The sequence below is a fragment of the Balaenoptera musculus genome, chromosome 12 (assembly GCF_009873245.2).
Source record: "Balaenoptera musculus isolate JJ_BM4_2016_0621 chromosome 12, mBalMus1.pri.v3, whole genome shotgun sequence".
Classification (NCBI taxonomy): domain Eukaryota; kingdom Metazoa; phylum Chordata; class Mammalia; order Artiodactyla; family Balaenopteridae; genus Balaenoptera; species Balaenoptera musculus.
In genome coordinates, this window is record NC_045796.1 from 90,162,867 (window position 1) to 90,183,531 (window position 20,665).

The 20,665-nt window shown below is 34.7% G+C and overlaps 1 protein-coding gene across 1 annotated transcript in view; it reads left to right on the forward strand.

Annotated features, from left to right (window-relative positions):
- The window catches only part of EYS (eyes shut homolog), a 1,768,116-nt gene that overhangs the window by 1,008,683 nt on the left and 738,768 nt on the right, over window positions 1-20,665 (forward strand). The window contains exons 21-22 of the mRNA XM_036871239.1: window positions 6,679-6,869; window positions 11,457-11,548. Coding sequence (XP_036727134.1) covers window positions 6,679-6,869; window positions 11,457-11,548 — 283 coding nt within the window. The remainder of the gene's footprint in view (window positions 1-6,678; window positions 6,870-11,456; window positions 11,549-20,665) is intronic.

The following is a 20,665-nucleotide window of genomic DNA, read 5'->3' on the forward strand; positions in this document are numbered from 1 at the left end:
AGGTTTCCCACAGCACAAAGTGCCTCATCTTGATCTTCACCCAGAATTCCTTTCAGGATGTACTGTAGGTCAGTGACTACAATGGCTAATGACTTGATTCTTGTAGAACTGGATGGTGGGCAACATTCTTTATCTTACAATCCCTTCCCTTTTGGTCTTAATTTCAACCAAGGTTTAGGAGGCATTTCATGACTAATTTGCCCCATAGTTCAGGAATGCTCAATCCCAGGTCTGTGATGATTTCTTGATAGGTCACTCAACGTGCTATTACTGGTCTAGGCCTTGTTAACAGTAACTGAAGAGGAGTCTCTCGACCTCCTGTCTTACTGGTCTGTTACAATCCAGGAAATTGTTCTCTGTTGGTGCTTCTTCCCATATCTAGATTTAAACTACTACAATCATTGCTCTTATGGGACTATATATTTGATCAATTGTTTCAAGTCACCTAATCATCATTAATTTTATCAGAGGCTCAGTCACACATTTGTTAATGCAAGAAACAATAACCTTGTAAAAGAGGCAGAATACAAGTAATAAAGCTAGTAATGTTAAAAGGTCATAAGTATTTAAGTTAAGAACTTCCCTTAGGTGTGGCCCAGTGTCTCCGCAGGTTGTCTGACCAGTCTGTTATGCACCAATCACTATCTTTAAAGAAAATGATATATTGGCATCATACCTAAAGTTCACTTAAGGTGTCTGCATGTACAAGGCAAGTGGTGGGTCATCATGACCCCTTACAGGACTGAGAAAGAAACGTTACCTTCTAAGGAGTTACCTGGCTGGTACCAGAAGAAGGAAAATTGATCTTTATGGTTGAGCAGGTATTTCTGCCCTTGGGGAGGTCTGATTAACACAAAATGAAGATGCACAGTGCACACTGGAAGGGAGGGAGGAGACCCAAATGGGCAGAGAAAGAATTTTATGTTTAAATTTTTCTTGTCTTGCCTTAAAATTTGAATTTTATTTCATAAATAGCTAATTTATTCATTTTTGTGATGAGGACATTTAAGATTTACTCTCTGACCCCCTCACCCATTTTTGCCCACCCTCATCCCCATCCCCTCTGGCAACTAGCAATCTGTTCTCTGTATCTCTGAGCTTCCTTAATGAGTTAGAAGGTATCACTTATAAAAGAAGAGCAAAACACTACACTCAAAAGTGAAAGCTTAAAAGCCTTCCTTCAAAGCAAACAAACAAATAAACCAAATCTCATTTTAATTATTTCAGTTCATTGTTTCTTCTGATGGTCCTAAGCAATGTAATAAGCTAATAAGACAGTTTAAGAATTAGAAACAAAAGAAAGATCTCATTACTCACAGATGATACAGTATTGTTAAAAATAGGAGAGTTTAACCAGGTTGCTCCATATACAACAGTCGATTGCTTTTCAATATGCCAACATGAGTAAAATATGTAATATTACAAAGGACTATTTAAAATAGCAAAAAATTCAGAAGGTTTCTAGAAGTTAACCTAAGAAAATATGCACATGACCTTTATAGAGAAAAGTTATAAAACTGTATTAAAAATGTTTTAGAAGCTCTAGTAAAATGGAGACATATATATGTCCATGTGTAGGAGGATAAAATGTCACGAAGATATCAATTACTTACAATTTTTTCCATAAAATCAATGGGATTCAAATTAGTTTCTATTCAGAGTGTTTATGTAATTTAAAAGGATGCTTGCACATGTTACTGATTCCAATATTTGTATCAAAAGGCACAGGACAAACAGTCAGTAACACAATCCCAAGGAAGGAGAATATGCAGCATTGCATTACTCGATATCAAGACGCATCCCAAAGCTATACTAATTAAGTCAGTGTTTGATTGGCTTGGGGTTTACAGTCTGTCCAATGGAATAGGATAATGATCCCGTAAATAGACCTACATACAGGAAGGGGATGCATGACAGAACTGGGAATGCAGATGAGTATGGGAAGGGTGCCTGCTCTGTAAGTTATCCTAGTATAATTGGCACTCCACATTAAAAGACAAAGGAGAAAGAAAGGGCTGGAAAGAGTCTATACAGAGAGTCAATACTAGACAATCCTGCCATAGACAACTGGCCGAAATGTTTTTAAACAGGAAAGTGGCATGATTTGATTTGTGTTTTACTTCCTATCCTGTGGGTGACTATTAAAGGAATTTTCTCTGATAATCTATTTCCATTTGCCAGTGAAAGGAAAATATTGTGATCATAGGTGTTGTGCTTCCTTTCACAAGGACTGCTCATTGCTTTCAGAGAAAAATGTATTCAACTGTTTGACTAGTTGTCTCTCAGCTTGTCTTGCAATCACGTAATTTCTTAAATCTGCCTCTGTAACTCCTATTTATTATATATTTCCTTTGGCTACACGGAGGAGTCTCTGCCAATCTTAAACTGCAATTTCTGGCTTTGCATTTCAGTAGTGTTTGTTTTGATAATTTTTTTTTTTTTTGCATTATACGATTATACTTGCTCTATAAATTATGTCATTGACTCACAGTCAACAGACCAATCAATCTGTGAAAATCTATGACAAGAACAAATATTTCATAATTTATTTTAAAATATGCTTACTTCCCACAAAAGCATTTTCAAATGGCATAAATCTTTAAATTGACAGGAAAAAATCAGCATTTTTGAAAGCATGAGTAGAGTGTTTAACAAACTTGGTACATTAGTAAACAGTGGGTGAAGGTTAATTTGCTTACTTTCTTCTGCTTTATTTGTAGATATTAAGCTAATTGAGATGAATTTAAATGGACTACATAAATTTGGATTTTAAGGTGAATTAAACACAATTTAGAGAATGTGGAACTATATAGTATTGAACATGGAGAGTATTCTGTAATGGTAAAATCCAAGCTCCTCTTTCTAGAAAAAATGGAAATTAAGAAAACCAAGTCACATGGTATTTCTGCAGCTGATATGTGGTTGTGATCTGCTCACTGGTAGAATCAAGACTGAACACAGGCTTCTTAATAAACTAAGTGCACCTTCCTACATGAATTATATTTATGTGATACATATAATCTTTTCTCAAACTGAAACTTCATTTAACAGAAAAATTTGCACACACACACCCACATATCACAAATGCCCACTATTTTTTCCTAGATATTACCTCCAAAACACATGAAATAATAAAGGATCATTTTGCATTTTCAATTGTGAAATATTTCTTAACATTTAGTTACTGATACATACTCCAGAGAGAAATACATAGTTTGCTATGAATGTTTCTTTGAGTTTCTTTGAGTGATTATTCATGGATTACACTGATGTTGACAATAATCTACTAGAAATAGGGTTAAATAATATATGTCCTTTTTAAAGTGTCCAGTCTTTATAGAGTCATTATCAAACTATTAATATTGTAGGAGAGCTTGGTATTCAGTTATTCTCTCATAAGTTTCCAACTTACATGTTTAATCTTACATATAGTACACTAACCACAAAAAAGACTCCATTCTTTGAAATGTGTTCAGTATTTTGTGATATGCTAAACCATAAAACCAAAAGAAAAAGACTCAGCTAAGAATTACTTACTTTTTCTATATATTTACTTTATTAAAGGAAAATGTGCTGTTGGAGTAATTGTTCATAATTTATCGAAGAAGAATATTAACACATTAGTTTTATTTTGTTTGTTCTAATTTAAATATGTATTTATGCCTCAGAAGCTATATTTGCCATTTCTTCTAAAATATATTTATTCTATTATTCTTCTAATCTATTTAAAACCCTTCTTTGTGCTATGGGGGAAGGCAGGGTTACTGACTTCTGATTTTTCACTGAAACAGCTTTGAAGTTTTCTTTATCCTCATGCATTGGAGCTGGCTATGGGTTACTATGCACTGGAAATTCAAATAGTTGTGTGTCAAAAATTTCAACTGCCCACCCAGCAACAACCAAATTTCACATAAACTTTTTAGTGACTAGACTCATTTGTATACTCAATATGCATAGTTAGAAATGAAGATAAGAACTATGTCTCAGAAGGAGAAGCAGAGGAAGGAAGTTGGAGGTGAAAGTTAAGGTCTCTGGCTTGGACGTGTGATTTGCACTTCAAGTCTTTGATCTGCTAATAACCAGGAAACAAAGTATGAATCTGAGGAGTACTGGGATACCAACTTCATCTGCGGTGAACACTACCCCAATCTCTCAGTGGGAACTGGCCCCATCTTCATCGCCAGTGGAGGGCTTCATGTGTGACCCAGTTCTAGCCAGTCAACTGCTAGGAGAGGTTCATTCTACACTTGGGAAAGTTCTTCCTTCCTCTTTTGAAAACTGAGTGACTGGGGACACAAATAAGGAGGTATGTCACTTAAGCTACCACTGGCCACCATATTAGAATCAGGAGAAAAGGAAGCCTTAGATTAAAGCTTGCCATATGAGTAGAAGAACAGAGACAGAAGAAATCCAGCTCTTTTATGAGGACCCAGCTGAGCCTCTACATACACAAGCATCCATCTGGAAGCCTGTCCTATCCTTGAACTTCCTTTTATGTAAGCCATTAAATTTCTTTGTTGCTGAAGCTACATTGAACTGGGCTTTCTGGTTAGTTACACCAAAAGCATATAACCTCATTCAGAGGTATAATTATAAAATGAGGGCATACAATTCAGATAACGATTCTTCTATTTGAAAAAATGAAAACCAAAATTCAGGAACTTGTAATTTAGTTCTAGATAATGAAAAATGTATGGAATTATAGCCCATCATTACTGAATATAGTCTCTATACATATCTTTTCTTCACAAAACCATTCTGTAATTCCCACCACCATTCTTTTTAATAGATTAAGATTTTCACTAAGGGAGATGTGAAATAAAAATCTGTATTCATGCATTTGAATAAGAAACACTACAAATATGGTTGAATACTCTATGCAAAATATTTCCTGATTTTTTTTAATTCAAACATAAGAAAATATAATTTTCCAACCACATTTAAAAACAAAATTAATTATATTTTCCATAAGAGATAGTAAGTGTTTTTACATGTTTAAGAAAACCAAGCACTTGGGGTAGAATGCTGAACCAAACATATATGGCTCTTGATCTCATGTAGCTTACAACTGAGTGCATGTGTGGGCTTTTATTATAGAGCACTAATCACATGATGGCAAAGCCACTTAATTTTTAAAAAGTTAGTCCAAAAAAATATATATCTTAAAATAATGAAATTAAAATAAATTTTCAGTTAGCTATTGTTGGAAAATATATTTCTTTCTGAACCATTTTAAAGATATATAGTGTTTTCTTTATTTCACGAATGTTGAGTACATTCATGTTGTAATGTTAGTCTTTTTCTGAAAATGTGTTATGCTTTTTTACATTTTGAACTTTAAATAAAACAGATATTTGTCTCCTTTCACAATTCATTCAAATAAATGGATGAAACTTTTCAAATTATTTAATGTTGTGCCTTCAAAACATCATTAAAATTCTACAAGGAAAAAATATTTGTCTATATAACATAACAACTAAAACAATTCGAAAGCCAAAATTGAAAGCATTTTTAATATTTTCAATCTTTAAGTAGCTTTCTAATGAATTCCTTGATATTAAAAAATATGTATATGTTTTTATGTCTACAAAGCACAAATGTTTTCTGTCAGTATTTTGAACCGTCTTATTTCTACTTAAAAGGAAATATTTTCTTTGAGGTTTAGCTGATTATTTCCTTAGAGCTTTTTACAAGTTTGAAAATTTACACAATGAGTATTTCTAAAACTTTATTGAAATCTTAAAATAAGAAAAATAATCTGCATAGACTGTAAACTGTGTTTAAGTTTTAAAATACAGATTTTATGAAAAGTGTTATGATGGGCAGTAAACTAAATCTCACATTGTTTCATGAATAATCTCTTCTATCAATATTAATTGTGAAAGAATAAACAATTTGGAAGTTTTAAATGAGAGTTTGTGTATGTGTATGTGTGTCACAGAAGGAGGACAGAGAGAGATTCAAATTCATGGTTACAGGAATATCATCAATCAGCAAGGATCAATCAAGTATTTATCAAAGAAAAGTAACTTTTAATAATGATATAACATAATTAACTTAGAGAAATCAGCTAACTAGGTTTCACTAATCATATATTTATAAATTTAAGAAATTAAATTGTCAAAGTATTTTGCGCAACGTCTCCGTATTTTACTTGAAAGACTAAGGTTAATTAAAACATAATCATTCAGAAAGCAAAAGAAAAACAAAGAGAAAGAGATGTTTTTTAAGACGCTGAGATAATATAGCATTGCTACAAAAAGGTGGCAATTCCTTTATTTCCCAATATTCTTTGTCAGCCCTCAAACGCCACCAATCAAATTAACAATGACACGAATCAAAATTTTGTACCAACATCTTATATATACAGTGAATAAGGATGTCTTTAGAAAATGTTCCTATTTCTGGTGACCTGTAACATAAAATCTAGGTAAGAGTACTTAAAGATCTAGACATCCCTACCTTCCAATGAAATTTGATCATGATGCCCCCAGTACATATAAATTATGTCAAACCACTGTGACAATGGCAAAGAAAATAGGTGCCCAAGCTCGTCATAGGCAGAAAAGAGTCAGGTCAGAGCCATTTCAGAAAACATTATGCTAATGTTATAATGTGATATCCGACTATTGAACATTTACTTCCAACATAAATTGTATTTTCTTTCTGACTCCACAGATATCAGTTGTGTTTGTTATTACGGAGATTCCTATCTAGAATTTCGGAATGTGTTTTTAAATCCACAAAATAACATCTCCCTAGAATTTCAGACCTCCAACGCCTATGGACTCCTGCTCTACGTCAAACAAGACTTCGATTCAGTAGATGGACTTTTTATTCAATTATTTATTGAAAATGGTACTTTAAAGGTAAGTCAAATTTATTTAACATAAATTTTAGTGAGTTGTTATGATTCACCACTTTAATGGTTATTATCAATGTAAAATTTAACCTTAAATATGTCTTTTATACTCACCACCAGGCTGTGTGTCCTGTTTTTTGTAATTTCTTCCCATTCAGTGTACACTATTTATATATCAAAATAGTATATGCTTTGAATAGCTTTCATTCTCTTCTTTTCTCTATATTTTCAACTTTTCTTCCACAATTATATTTCCCAATTTCTCAATGATGATAATTGCTGCAATTTTTTATAAGTTTAATGGCAGATGTGATCTGGGAACACCTGGGAAACCCCAGGTTTCTTTCAAAGGATCTTTAAGGGGAACACTCTCTTTATAATAACACTAAGATGTTATTTGCCTTTTTCGTACTCATTTTCATAAGTGTACATAGAGTTTTCCAGAAGCTTCATGATGCGATGTCATCCCTCTGATCACTAATGTAATGTGTACTTATATGTTTTTGTGTTTTAAAAGTCTGTTTTAATTTTAGCATTATACATATTGATAGACCCAATAACCCAATTAACAAAACTCTTTGGGGCCCTCAATAATTTTTCAGAGTGCAAAGAGATTCTGATATCAAAAATTTGAGACTGCTCGCTTAAAACTTGCCAGTCTTTATAACAATCTTCCTTTAAAAGTCCAAAATTACACAGCTAAATTTTGAAGCCAATTTTGAATTGAAAATGCATGCTCTTTTCCCAAGACCATTCTACCTTAACAAATCACCTCATATTCCTGTTCTAAATACTCAGATTAAGGAAGTCATCAAATCATCACTGCAATAAGATAATTAACTCAACACAGTCTAGTATATGAAACATGACAACAGTATTTTTGCTGATCATTTCTTTTATGATGTTATTTAAATATGATATGAATTTCCATAAAAGTGTGAGGTACACCTTCTAATTTAAATAAGCCAAGTTGTACAAGTTTGATTTTCTTTAAATACTCATCTTTCTTAAGTAATATAACACATATACATAATTTAGTAAGATGTCTGATATAAACAAATGTCAACCAGATGTAGCAGATTAGTAGTGGTAGCATTATCTTTATTCATTCATCTATTTTTTCACTCATTCATTGAACATTTATCCATCCCCAGTGACAGTGCCAGTTTGTGAGGATTCAATGGTAAATAAAACACACTTTGTTCTCATATTGCTTCAAATTGATTATAGATAATAATAACAGGTGAAAATGGAACAAGAAAATAGAATTATGTAATGAATAGAATACTATAATGAGCCATCAAACGTCAGTCTGACCCTTTAAGATAAGGTTTGCTGATCCCTGCTCTACAGCATTTTCCTCGACTAAGACCAGAAATTTCCGTTAGTCTTATAATAAGCAGAAAACATGAAGAGACCAAATGTAAGGAATTATAAAGCACACATAATATTGAGCCCTGGTCACGTCCAGCACATTTTTCTACCCCTAACTCAGCTCACAACTCAGCCAGCCCCTCTCACCACAGTGGATGTCTCCAGAGACATGGTGAACCACACCAGAGACTTGTAGAATTATCGGTGAAAATATGTATGAAATAATGGAGAACAGAGACTTCTTTCACTTTCAAATGGATAAAAATAAATTCATATTAGTTGAACCAAGACATTTAGGAATTATAAAACTGTAATGGGTGAAGAGAGGTGTAGAATTTCTTTCTTTTAGGTTTTATGACAAAGAAACTATATATATTGATACTCTGTAATAATTACTATAATTTATTGGATTGCAATTACGTGTTGGGCTCCAATTTAAGAAAATACATTAAGATCATGGACTCTAGAGCAAGAATTTTAGAGTTGGAACACCAGCTCGGCCATTTAGGGGTTCCGAGGTCTTGCAAAGTTTAAGCTGTCTGGGCTGGAGTTTACTCACTCATGAACGAGGGTAGTAAATGTAGGTGTGAGGTTTAAATTAGTGGATAAATATTGTGGAGTTAGTGTAATACAATGGGTGAATAAGTAAAGGCGTATAAACTCATAGAAGAAAGCCTGGGACATATTAATCCAATATGAGGAGTAGGTATTTCTCTCTGTATCTCACAAAGACCTCACAGGCAAGTGGAGGTTCTCAGAGTGTTTGGTATTACACATGCTCTTTGAACTCTTTCAAAGATGGTAGATCAGGAATTGTTACTCCATTGTGTCAGTCCAAAATCCATGTTCTTTCCACACCCATCATTGTAATGATTTAAAGGAAATTCCAGTGCTATCCTATCTTTATGATTTTAAGATTTTCCTATTCCGCTATGATTTTTTGAGACTATGCTCCAATTTCCTCATTCATTTTAAAAGTATAATCATATGGGGAATGTATTTACATTACAATTTTCACAAAAGACATATTACGGTTGAACTCTTCCAGTGATCATAATTTAAGATCTATTCAAATTCTAGAAATGCAGAATTGTTAGTCAAATGTTTTTTAGGAAATTTAAGTTTCAAAGATAAGTGTATCAAAATTAATTTTTAAAACTATTTCATTGGCTCTTTCTAATAACAAGGAGGTAAGCAGATACATCCATGTTGGGACTCAAATCTCAGTCCCTCCACTTATTAGCTGTTTCATGAATCACTGTGCCCTGCTGACTGGAGCAGATCACTCCCCCTCAGTTTCCACCTCTGAATAAGGAAGGTAATAAAAGGGTAGTACCTACTTCACAGATTTTTGTGTTTTTTTTGTTTTTCTTGTTTTTTTGTTTTGTAAGGAAGCAATCAGCTGAAACCTATAAATTACTTTAAAAATCCCTGGTACAGAGTAACAATCACAGTAGCTCTTGTTTTATATATATCATAAAGGAGCTATTTATAATAAAAGAAAAAATTCAAATACAATTAATAAAATCATCCATTAAATATTTTTAAATGTTTAACTTTTACATCCCTGAAGATAGGAATTAATAAGACTCAGCTGTACCTGATAAATAATTTTCTGATATATTTGAACAAAACAAGGAGATTACCACCCCCCCCCACACACACATTGTTGGCCAGTAAATTATCATTTAAACTTAAATAACTATTTTAACTAACAACATAGATCTCCTAGTGATGTACATAAGAAATAGCTAAATTATTATCCATGCTGCCAAAAATATTAAACATTAAATCTGGTCACCTTGATTGCATACTAGACACAGCATAAAAATGCAATAGACAAATGTGGCCTTTTACTTAGTTACACATGACTTGAGAAGAATGTACAGCCAAAGGTCACGCAACTGATTTTCTGGCAAAGTACATGTAGATATATTTGTTTTTGAAAATCTCAGTGTTGTTTAACATATTTCTTAAAGTGAACCCTCAGTAGATAATTTTATAAAGGAAAGGAACCTTTCTGAGATGACCAAATATCATAAAAAGTTAAGATATATAGCATTGTGTTTACCTTTGGATTACATGTGGGAAGATATAGACATATCAATTTAATGTAGTTGGATGCATAGGAGTTATGAAACACTATGCAACTGTGTTTCTTTAACTTATATGTGGCTTACAGATTTCTAGTAGATATGCTAAAGACTATAAAGGCCCTTCCTGGGAAAGAATGGCCACAATATAACTGATATACATTCAGGAACATACTGTTGAGAAGATGAATAGGCCACTGCAGCCCATTCATGAAATTCCCAGGGGTGTCTGGCCAAGCATATTTACTATAGACATGATTTGCTCCTTTTAAAACCGTAACTCGGGCTTCCTTGGTGGCGCAGTGGTTGAGAATCTGCCTGCCAATGCAGGGGACACGGGTGCGAGCCCTGGTCTGGGAAGACCCCACATGCCGCGGAGCAACTAGGCCCGTGAGCCACAACTACTGAGCCTGCACGTCTGGAGCCTGTGCTCCGCAACAAGAGAGGCCGCGATAGTGAGAGGCCCGCGCACCGCGATGAAGAGTGGCCCCGCTTGCCGCAACTAGAAAGAAAAGCCCTCGCACAGAAACGAAGACCCAACACAGCCAAAAATAAATAAATAAATAAATAATTTAAAAAAAAAAACAAAAAAGAAAAACCATAACTCAGTTGGTCCAATTAGCAATAATCCCATAAATGGCCATAACCCCCTTCAATCCTCTGGAAGTTTAGGATGAATGATTAACTTTCATAATCTTTAAGTTTCCCTTGTGTGATGTTAACATCACTGTCTAGATGGTATACACTAGTGTTTGCATTGCTCAGTTGCTAGTATCTAAGGAAAATTGCCTATTAACACTCACTCCCAGCTAGCAGAAGAAGCTGCCTTTCTCAATAAGGCTCCCCAGAATACAAGAAGAGAAACCAGAAGTGTGTGTGTGTGTGTGTGTGTGTATGTATGTGTACATGTGTATGGTTTATGTGTATGTATATAATATGTATGCATTTATGTGTTTTAATTCTAACACTTATTAGTTGCACACCTTGAGCTGTCACTTTAATTTTCAGACTTCTTATCTCTCCAACACAATAAAAATATTACTGGTAAGTTGTAATGTTCAATACAAAACTAAGATGTTAATTTCACACTGAAAAACTGTTTGAGGAAACAATTTTTTTCCCCGTAGTACCACTTTTTCTGTGCTGGTGAAGCAAAATTGAAAAGCATTAACACTACTATTAAAGTGGATGATGGACAAAAGTATACACTGCTTATCAGGTAAGATACACTTTTTATTTCCATTTCATCTCATATGCAGCAAAGACTATTTCTCTGGGTATTGTTCTTGCACTTTAAAGTGGGGGCTCTCCTGATTAATAGTCACATATTCTTGTATGTAAATTAATGTTCATCAAACCATTCTGTCTTTTCTATATGTCCTAAAATAGTACTGGGGAAAGAATGTTATAGGAATTATATTATCAAGGAATTTACATAAACAGATTTACAAAAAGAAGCCTTGAAAGCCTAACAATGTTTTCCATTTAGAGGAGTTGTAAAAACAAACTGGTATTTCTTTTGATAAACAAAGTCAAATATATTCACTGTAGAAAATGTGGAACATTCAAAAAAACATAAAGAAGAAAAGTAAAATGATCCATTATACCACAATAGATATAGAGTAATGAATATATATTATTATATTCCTAAAAGCTGCGTTTGAAGTTGACTTTACCCCCCCAAATCCTCACCAACATCAGATATAATTTTGCCAATCTGTTAAGTGAAATTGACATTTTCCCCTAATTTGCATTTTTTTGATTTTTAGTAAGGTCTAATTTTTAATACATAGTATATATTATGTGTTTTGCCTCCCTCCACCTTTTTTTCTAATTAAGTGATATTTTGAAACACACACCATCATCCTTATCCAGTACGTAGACTAAAGTAAATTATTTGGTTATGGCAATAGGTTATTATTTGGTAAAAATAATCAACTGTTTAAAGCCAAAAAAAGAAGAAAGCAAAGAGGCAAAAAACAGAGACTGGGAAAGAAGTAAAAGGAGAACTTTTAAGGAAGTCTACCCTCTTTAAGCCAGAACTACCCAAATTCTATTGTCTAGAATCCAGACTCTTAGGGAAAATTAACGAAAAAACAATTTATTATCAACTAAATTGTGGAAAGGCTACATCACATATACCTTCCCTGATACTCAAAATGCACATGTGCATTTTAAGACTCCTGAGATCCTAATTTAATAAAGTGTCGCTTTCTTTGCTTAACTCAAGACATGGGCACAGGAACCTTTAATGTTTTTCTTCAGCATTTTAACCTCTTGAATAACCAATGCTGAGGGCAATGCACTTTGGAAAATGCCATCCTAGCCAAGGTGATAGTTTCCCAAGGCAGACTGTACCATCATCTGGATGGAAAGCAGGTCTATGAACATCGGGGTAGCAGTGAGAATTGTATCACAAAAGACATATTTGGACCCTTCAAAGGAAACAAAGACAGGTGAGAAATGGTGGGAGAGACAGAGGGTGCACCAGAAGATGCTGTTCTAACTTGGGGTGTGTTGAAAAACAGTTAAAAAATAAATTGAGAACACGGTAATCATAGTTACAGTTTATTAAACACCAATTATGTGTCAAGTCGTAATTCTATCACATATACACATTTATTCATCTCTAAGAACAATTTAATTATTAACTTTTATTATAGTTTCTTTCATTTTTTATTGAAGTATAGTTGATTTACAATGTTTCAGGTATACAGCACAGTGATTCTTTTATACATATATATATATATTCTTTTTCATATTCTTTTCCATTATGTAGTTTATTATTAGATATTGAATATAGTTCCCTGTGCTATACAGTAGGACCTTGTTGTTTATGAATTAACATTTTATTATAGTTTTACTATCATTTCCCAGATGTAGAACTAGGAGATATAGAGGTTAAATACAGAAAAAAAACAGAGTTTGAAAAGGGCACAATTCCAAGGCTACTCCAAAACGTCTGAATATGTTTTAAGTCATGGGTACAATGACCTAAGTTGTAGAAACATAGTATAATTTGATCTCTTATCTTCTTCTACCCTGAAAGAACTGCTGCATGTTCAAGATAAGATAAAGATAAGAATGATAAATGATGTGCCCTGCAAAAAAGCCTTCAGGCAGCAAGAACAATATTAATTAGCAAGCATTAAACAACCACCATATGCCGGATGCTTTAAAGACACACAATTAACTAAGCATCGTTGGACTGCCATAATAAAGCATCCCAGACTGGGGGACTTAAATAACATAAATTTACTTTCTCACAGCTCTGGAGGCTGGAATTCTGAGATCAAGATATCGGCAGGACTTGCAGCAACATGGCTGCAACTAGAGATTATCATACTAAGTGAAGTAAATCAGAAAGAGAAAGACAAATACTATATGATATCACTTATATGTGGAATCTAAAATATGACACAAATGAACCTATCTACAAAACAGAAACAGACTCACAGACATAGAGAACAGCCAAGGGGGAAGGGTTTGGGGGAGGGATGGATTGGGCGTTTGGGATTAGCAGATGCAAACTATTATATATAGGATGGATAAACAACAAGGTCCTACTGTATAGCACAGGGAACCATATTCAGTATCCTGTGATAAACCATAATGAAAAAGAATATTTTAAAAAAGAATGTATATATATGTATACATATATGTGTGTTTGTGTATAACTTCGCTGTAGAGCAGAAATTAACACAACGTTGTGAATCAACTATACGTCAATACAATTTATTTTTAAAAGATATTGGCAGGGTTGGTTTCTTCTGACGCCTCTCACTTGGCTTATATATGACTGTCATCTCCCTGTATCTTTGCACCATATCGTCTAGGTGTCTGTGTTCTAATTTCCTCCTCTTATAAAGACATTAGTCATGAGGGATTAGAGCCCACCTAATTGTTTCATTTTAACTTCTTATCTCTTTAAAAACCCTACCTTCAAACAGTCACATTCTGAAGTACTGAGGGTTAGGACTTCAACATATGAATGTGTTATGAGTCCATAACACTCATTTTGCACATTTCAAAGCTGAGGATTATAGAAAGTAAGCAACTTTCTCAAGATCATATGGTGCTAGTCAGTGGGAGGGCAAGATGAGAACCCAGATCTCTTAAATTTTTCTACTATAGCATGTCCAGTCTGCGTTTTAAAAGTGATGACAAAACACTCTTCAAAGTGTTTTTTAAAAGAAAAACATTACAACATCTCAGGGGTACCTATTTTTTCTCTATCCTCAGCACATGTCACTTTTAAGGATATTTAACAGCAAAAAAATCACTTTCCTTAAAGTTATATAACTACAATTTGTTTTTTGCTTTTTGCAATTTACACACACTATTGCTTTTTATTTTTATGAAAAAGTAGTTGACAACCTGTCTATATCTGGTCTAAGTTACCTAAATTCAGAAATATTTCTTCACAGGTTCTGGGTTTTTTGAAGTAATGGAAAATTTATTGAAATATGCATTTTTCTTATTTTTATCATCTATAAAGAACAAAAGTGGAACTCCATTAATTTTAGTTTTCTACACCTTTAAAACATACTTAGAAGTAAAAGGGAAAAAGAAAATTTCAATTTTAAGTTTAAATCAATTCAGGAATGTTGTGGCCATAATTTAAAAAAAAAATTTTTTTTAATATTCTGTGTGTACGTTATTCTTTATGTTTTTCCTGGACGTGCCACGCAGCATGTGGGATCTTAGTTCCCTGACCAGGGATCAAACCTGCGCCCCCTGCATTGGAAGTGTGGAGTCTTAACCACTGGACCACTAGGGAAGTCCCTGTGCCCATAATTTTTTGACCATTAACATACTCTTTAAAGTAAAGCTAATGATATGCATACATTTCACTCCCAACTCTACACTCTCATCTTGTTTCTGTTGGATGATGACGTTCCATTGCATATGAATATAGGAGAAGCATCCTTCCTCCCATGCTCTAGTGGAATTGTGGGGGAAAAAACAGCAAGGCTGTGCACAGCCTATGAAGAAGGGCTCTCTCAGAAAGACTGAAACAAATACTCTCTGTGAAAAAGTAACTTGAAAAGCTCATTATTTTTGGAACAAGGAAAGACAGGATTTCTGCAGAGGAGCACGATACTTTTAAAAAAGAAACGTGTGATTGTTTAACCTAACAAAAGCAGGAAGGAAAATGTGGAGTGCTTAAGTCAGGTGAAATGCACACTGGTATAGTAAAGGTACTAAAAGCACATGTACTAAAACTATTTTACTGAGATATTAGCTAGATGAGCTGTTGCTCATCTTTTAACGAAAGGGAAAGTACAAATGAAACCAAGCAGTGATGTTAGGCTGCAAAACCACAGCATATAGTACATGAAGAGGAAAAACAAACACAAATAGGTAAGCATTTGTCACCCCACTCTTGAACACCTTGCTACGCTTAAGGATGAGGTGCTCTGTAGATTATATCAATGGGCTCAGTCATGGGTTCAACTGTGTCTCCAAAAGTTTACATTGAAGTGCTAATCTCCAGTATCTCAGAATGTGACCTTATTTGAAGATAGCGTCTTTAAAGAGGTAATCAAGTTAATCTGAGTTCATTAGGATGAGCCTTAATCCCATATGACCAGTGTCTTTATAAAAGAGGGAAATTAGGACACAGAGAGAGACATGCACAGAGGGAAGACAGTGTAAAGACAGAAGGAGAAAGCGGTCATCTACAAGCCAAGAAGAAGGACTTGGAACACATCTTTCTCTCATAGCCCTCAGAAGGAACCAACACTGCTGACACCTTGATCTTGAAATTCTAGCCTGCGCAAATGTGAGACAATAAATTTCATTTGTTTAAGCCATCCAGTCTGTGAGATTTTGATGAGGCAGTCCTAGCAAAAAAATACAAGCTTTCTTGTCTTCTGGCTTCCTATGTGGTTCCATCAATGGGGAACACTGGAAAGAAATTCAAGAGGCAAGCAAGTGGCATCAGGATCTATAATCCCTTGACCTTTGTATGGTGTCCCAGGGGCTGGATCAGTCCCTCCTGTGAAGGTCTCAGCTCCTGGCAGATGGCTCTCCTCTAAGTACCGATGACTCCTTTCTTTCTGGTGACCTTTAGACACAGAAGTGGTATCAGAGTAGCTATGCTGTGGCCCAGGAATACTATATTATCCCTTGTGGTTCTACCCCCAACCACATCTTTATAAAGAGTTCATTTATACAACTTTATTCAATTTATGTTAGTTCAAATGTGTTTTTGGCTGAAAACATGAGTCTCCTCCAGTCAGCATGGCAGAGAATGGGTAGATGGTTTACTGGTGGGGGGAAGCAGGCATGGAGGTGGCATGTCTCATTCTCATTGGCATTCTGTTGGCTAGAACTTTGTCATGTGAACACACCTAATGGCAAAAGGAGCTGGGAAAGTTTTTCTAGCTTTGCATCCAGGAAGAAGAGAAATGAGCTAAAACAATGTGTACTAGACAAGACGAGAAATATTTCTAAAAGGGAAAATAAGATAACTGTCTATCTTTAGCAATAAAGACAAAAAATAATCAAAAAGTTTATAATACTTAATAGTTAAATTTCAACTACAGAATTTATATTTCTTTTAATCTTGGTTCTGAGTGGATTACTGGACTGCTTATACGAAGAAAATAGAAATTAATGTATATATTTTTTACTTATTAAGTTATTATAACTGCTCAAAAAATGTCTACAATATCATATTACCTGTTGTAAACAATTGCTTCATTCCACTGTCTTTCTATGACTTAAATTATCCGAACAGATAACTGTCTTGCCTAAAGTATGGGTACACAATGCTTAGGAATGATAAATTATTTCATCTTCACACTGTAAACCTTGAACTTCTTATCTGTTTGAGTGGCAGAAAATAATATAAAAATGCAGCAGACTGTACATTCAAAACACAGAGCAGTTTGAAAGAAATAACTTATTTTATATATAAATGTGTGTATGTATATAAACAAAGACATTGTGTGTATATATATATAAACACTTATATATACACATACAACATATATATATAAAGATAATTGGAACATTATAACCACAGCAAGCATCAAAGTTTTCTGCTTTGAAGATATTAATAATAAAGACAAGGACTAGACATGTATCAACTAAGGCAGGAGTGCTTTGGCTCACATGGCAGGAAAATCAGTGAGATAGAAAAGGAAAGAGAGAGGCTCCCACATCTAAAGAGATGCCAGCTTCTGACTGATCCCAAGCCTCTCAGACAGTTTGGCTTCAAAAACCCTGTAGTTGAAGGCAGTTCTGAATTAAGGTCTCAGAATTCCCAAGGAACTGGCCGTATGGCTGACAGGGTCTTGGTGCTCCAGCCTGGTGTCAGGCCTGAGCCTCTGAACTGGGAGAGCCGAGTTCAGGACATTGGACCACCAGAGACCTCCCGACCCCACGTAATCATAATATCAACTGGCAAGAGCTCTCCCAGAGATCTCTGTCTCAGTGCTAAGACCTAGCTCTACCCAACAGCCAGCAAGCTCCAGTGCAGGACACCCCATGACAAACACCTAACAAGACAGGAACACAGCCCCACCCATTAGCAGAGAGGCTACCTAAAATCATACTAAGTTCACAGACACACCAAAACACACCACCGGACACGACCTTGCCCACCAGAAAGACAAGATCCAGCCTCATCCACCAGAACACAGGCACCACTCCCCTCCACCAGGAAGCCTACACAACCCACTGCACCAACCTTACGCACTGGGGGCAGACACCAAAAACAATGGGAACTACGAACCTGCAGCCTGTGAAAAGGAGACCCCAAACACAGTAAGTTAAGCAAAATGAGAAGACGGAGAAATAATGCAGCAGATGAAGCAGCAAGGTAAAAACCCACCAGACCAAACAAATGAAGAGGAAATAGGCAGTCTACCTGAAAAAGAATTCAGAGTAATGATAGTAAAGATGATCCAAAATCTTGCAAATAGAGTGGAGAAAATACATGAAGCATTTAACAAGGACCTAGAAGAACTAAAGAGCAAACAAACAATGATGAACAACACAATAAATGAAATTAAAAATTCTCTAGAAGGAATCAATAGCAGAATAACCGAGGCAGAAGGATGGATAAGTGACCTGGAAGACAAAATAGTGGAAATAACTACCTCAAAGCAGAATAAAGAAAAAAGAATGAAAAGAATTGAGGACAGTCTCAGAGACCTCTGGGACAACATTAAAGCCACAAACATTCAAATTATACGGGATCCAGAAGAAGAACAGGGTCTGAGAAAATATTTGAAGAGGTTATAGTTGAAAACTTTCCTAACATGGGAAAGGAAATAGTCAATCAAGTCCAGGAAGCACAGAGAGTCCCATACAGGATAAATCCAAGGAGAAACACACCAAGACACATATTAATCAAACTATCAAAATTAAATACAAAGAAAAAATATTAAAAGTAGCAAGAGAAAAGCAACAAATAACATAAAAGGGAGGGAATCCCCATAAGGTTAAGAGCTGATCTTTCAGCAAAAACTCTGCCAGAAGGGAGTGGAAGGACATATTTAAAGTGATGAAAGGGAAAATCATACAACCAAGATTACTCTACCAGCAAGGATCTCATTCAGATTCGACAGATAAATTAAAACTTTTACAGACAAGCAAAAGCTAAGAGAATTCAGCACCACCAAACCAGCTTTACAACAAATGCTAAAGGAACTTCTCTAGGCAGGAAACACAAGAGAAGGAAAAGACCTACAATAACAAACCTAAAACAATTAAGAAAATGGTAATAGGAACATACATATCTATAATTAACTTAAATATACATGGATTAAATGCTGCAACCAAAAGACACAGACTGGCTGAATGGATACATAAACAAGACCTGTATATTTGCTGTCTACAAGAGACCCACTTTAGACCTAGGGACACATACAGATTGAAAGTGAGGGGATGGAAAAACATATTCCATGCAAATGGAAATCAAAAGAAAGCTGGAGTAGCAATTATCATATCAGACAAAATAGAATTTAAAATAAAGACTATTATAAGAGACAAAGAAGGACACTATATAATGATCAATGGATCAATCCAAGAAGAAGATATAACAATTGTAAATATGTATGCACCCAACATAGGAGAACCTCAATACATAAGGCAAATGCTAACAGCCATAAAAGGGGAAATCGGTAGTAACATAATCATAGTAGCGGACTTTAACACCCCATTTTCACCAATGGACAGATCATCCAAAATGAAAATAAATAAGGAAACACAAGCTTTAAATGACACATTAAACAAGATGGACTTAATTGATATTTATAGGATATTCCAGCCAAAAACAACAGAATACACTTTCTTCTCAAGTGCTCATGGAACATTCTCCAGGATAGATACTATCTTGGGTCACAAATCAAGCCTTGGTAAATTTAAGAAAATGGAAATCGTATCAAGTATCTTTTCCAACCACAATGCTATGAGACTAGATATCAATTACAGGAAAAAAAACTGTAAAAAAATACAAACACATGGAGGCTAAACAATGCACTACTAAATAACCAAGAGATCACTGAAGAAATCAAAGAGGAAATGAAAAAATACCTAGAAACAAATGACAATGAAAGCACGATGACCCAAAACCTATGGGATGCAGCAAAAGCAGTTCTAAGAGGGAAGTTTATAACAATACAATCCTACCTAAAGAAACAAGAAAAATCTGAAGTAAACAACCTAACCTTACACCTAAAGCAATTAGAGAAAGAAGAACAAAATAAACCCAAAGTTAGCAGAAGGAAAGAAATCATAAAAATCAGATCAGAAAAAACACTTCCTAACACCATAAACAAAAATAAACTCAAAATGGTTTAAAGACCTAAATGTAAGGCTAGACACTATAAAACTCTTAGAGGAAAACATAGGCAGAACATTCTATGACGTAAATCACAGCAAGATCCTTTTTACCCAACCCCTAGAGAAATGGAAATAAAAACAGAAATAAACAAATGGGACCTAATGAAACTTAAAAGCTTTTGCACAGCAAAGGAAACCATAAACAAGATGAAAGGACAACCCTCAGAATGGGAGAAAATATTTGCAAATGAAGCAACTGGCAAAGATCAATCTCCAAAATATACAAGCAGCACATGCAGCTTAATATCAAAAAAACAAACAACCCAATCCAAAAATGGGCAGAAGACCTAAACAGACATTTCTCCAAAGAAGATATACAGTTTGCTAACAAACTCATGAAAGTATGCTCAACATCACTAATCATTAGAGAAATGCAAATCAAAACTACAATGAGGTGTCACCTCACACCGGTCAGAATGGTCATCATCAAAAAATCTACAAACAGTAAATGCTGGAGAGGGTGTGGAGGAAAGGGAAC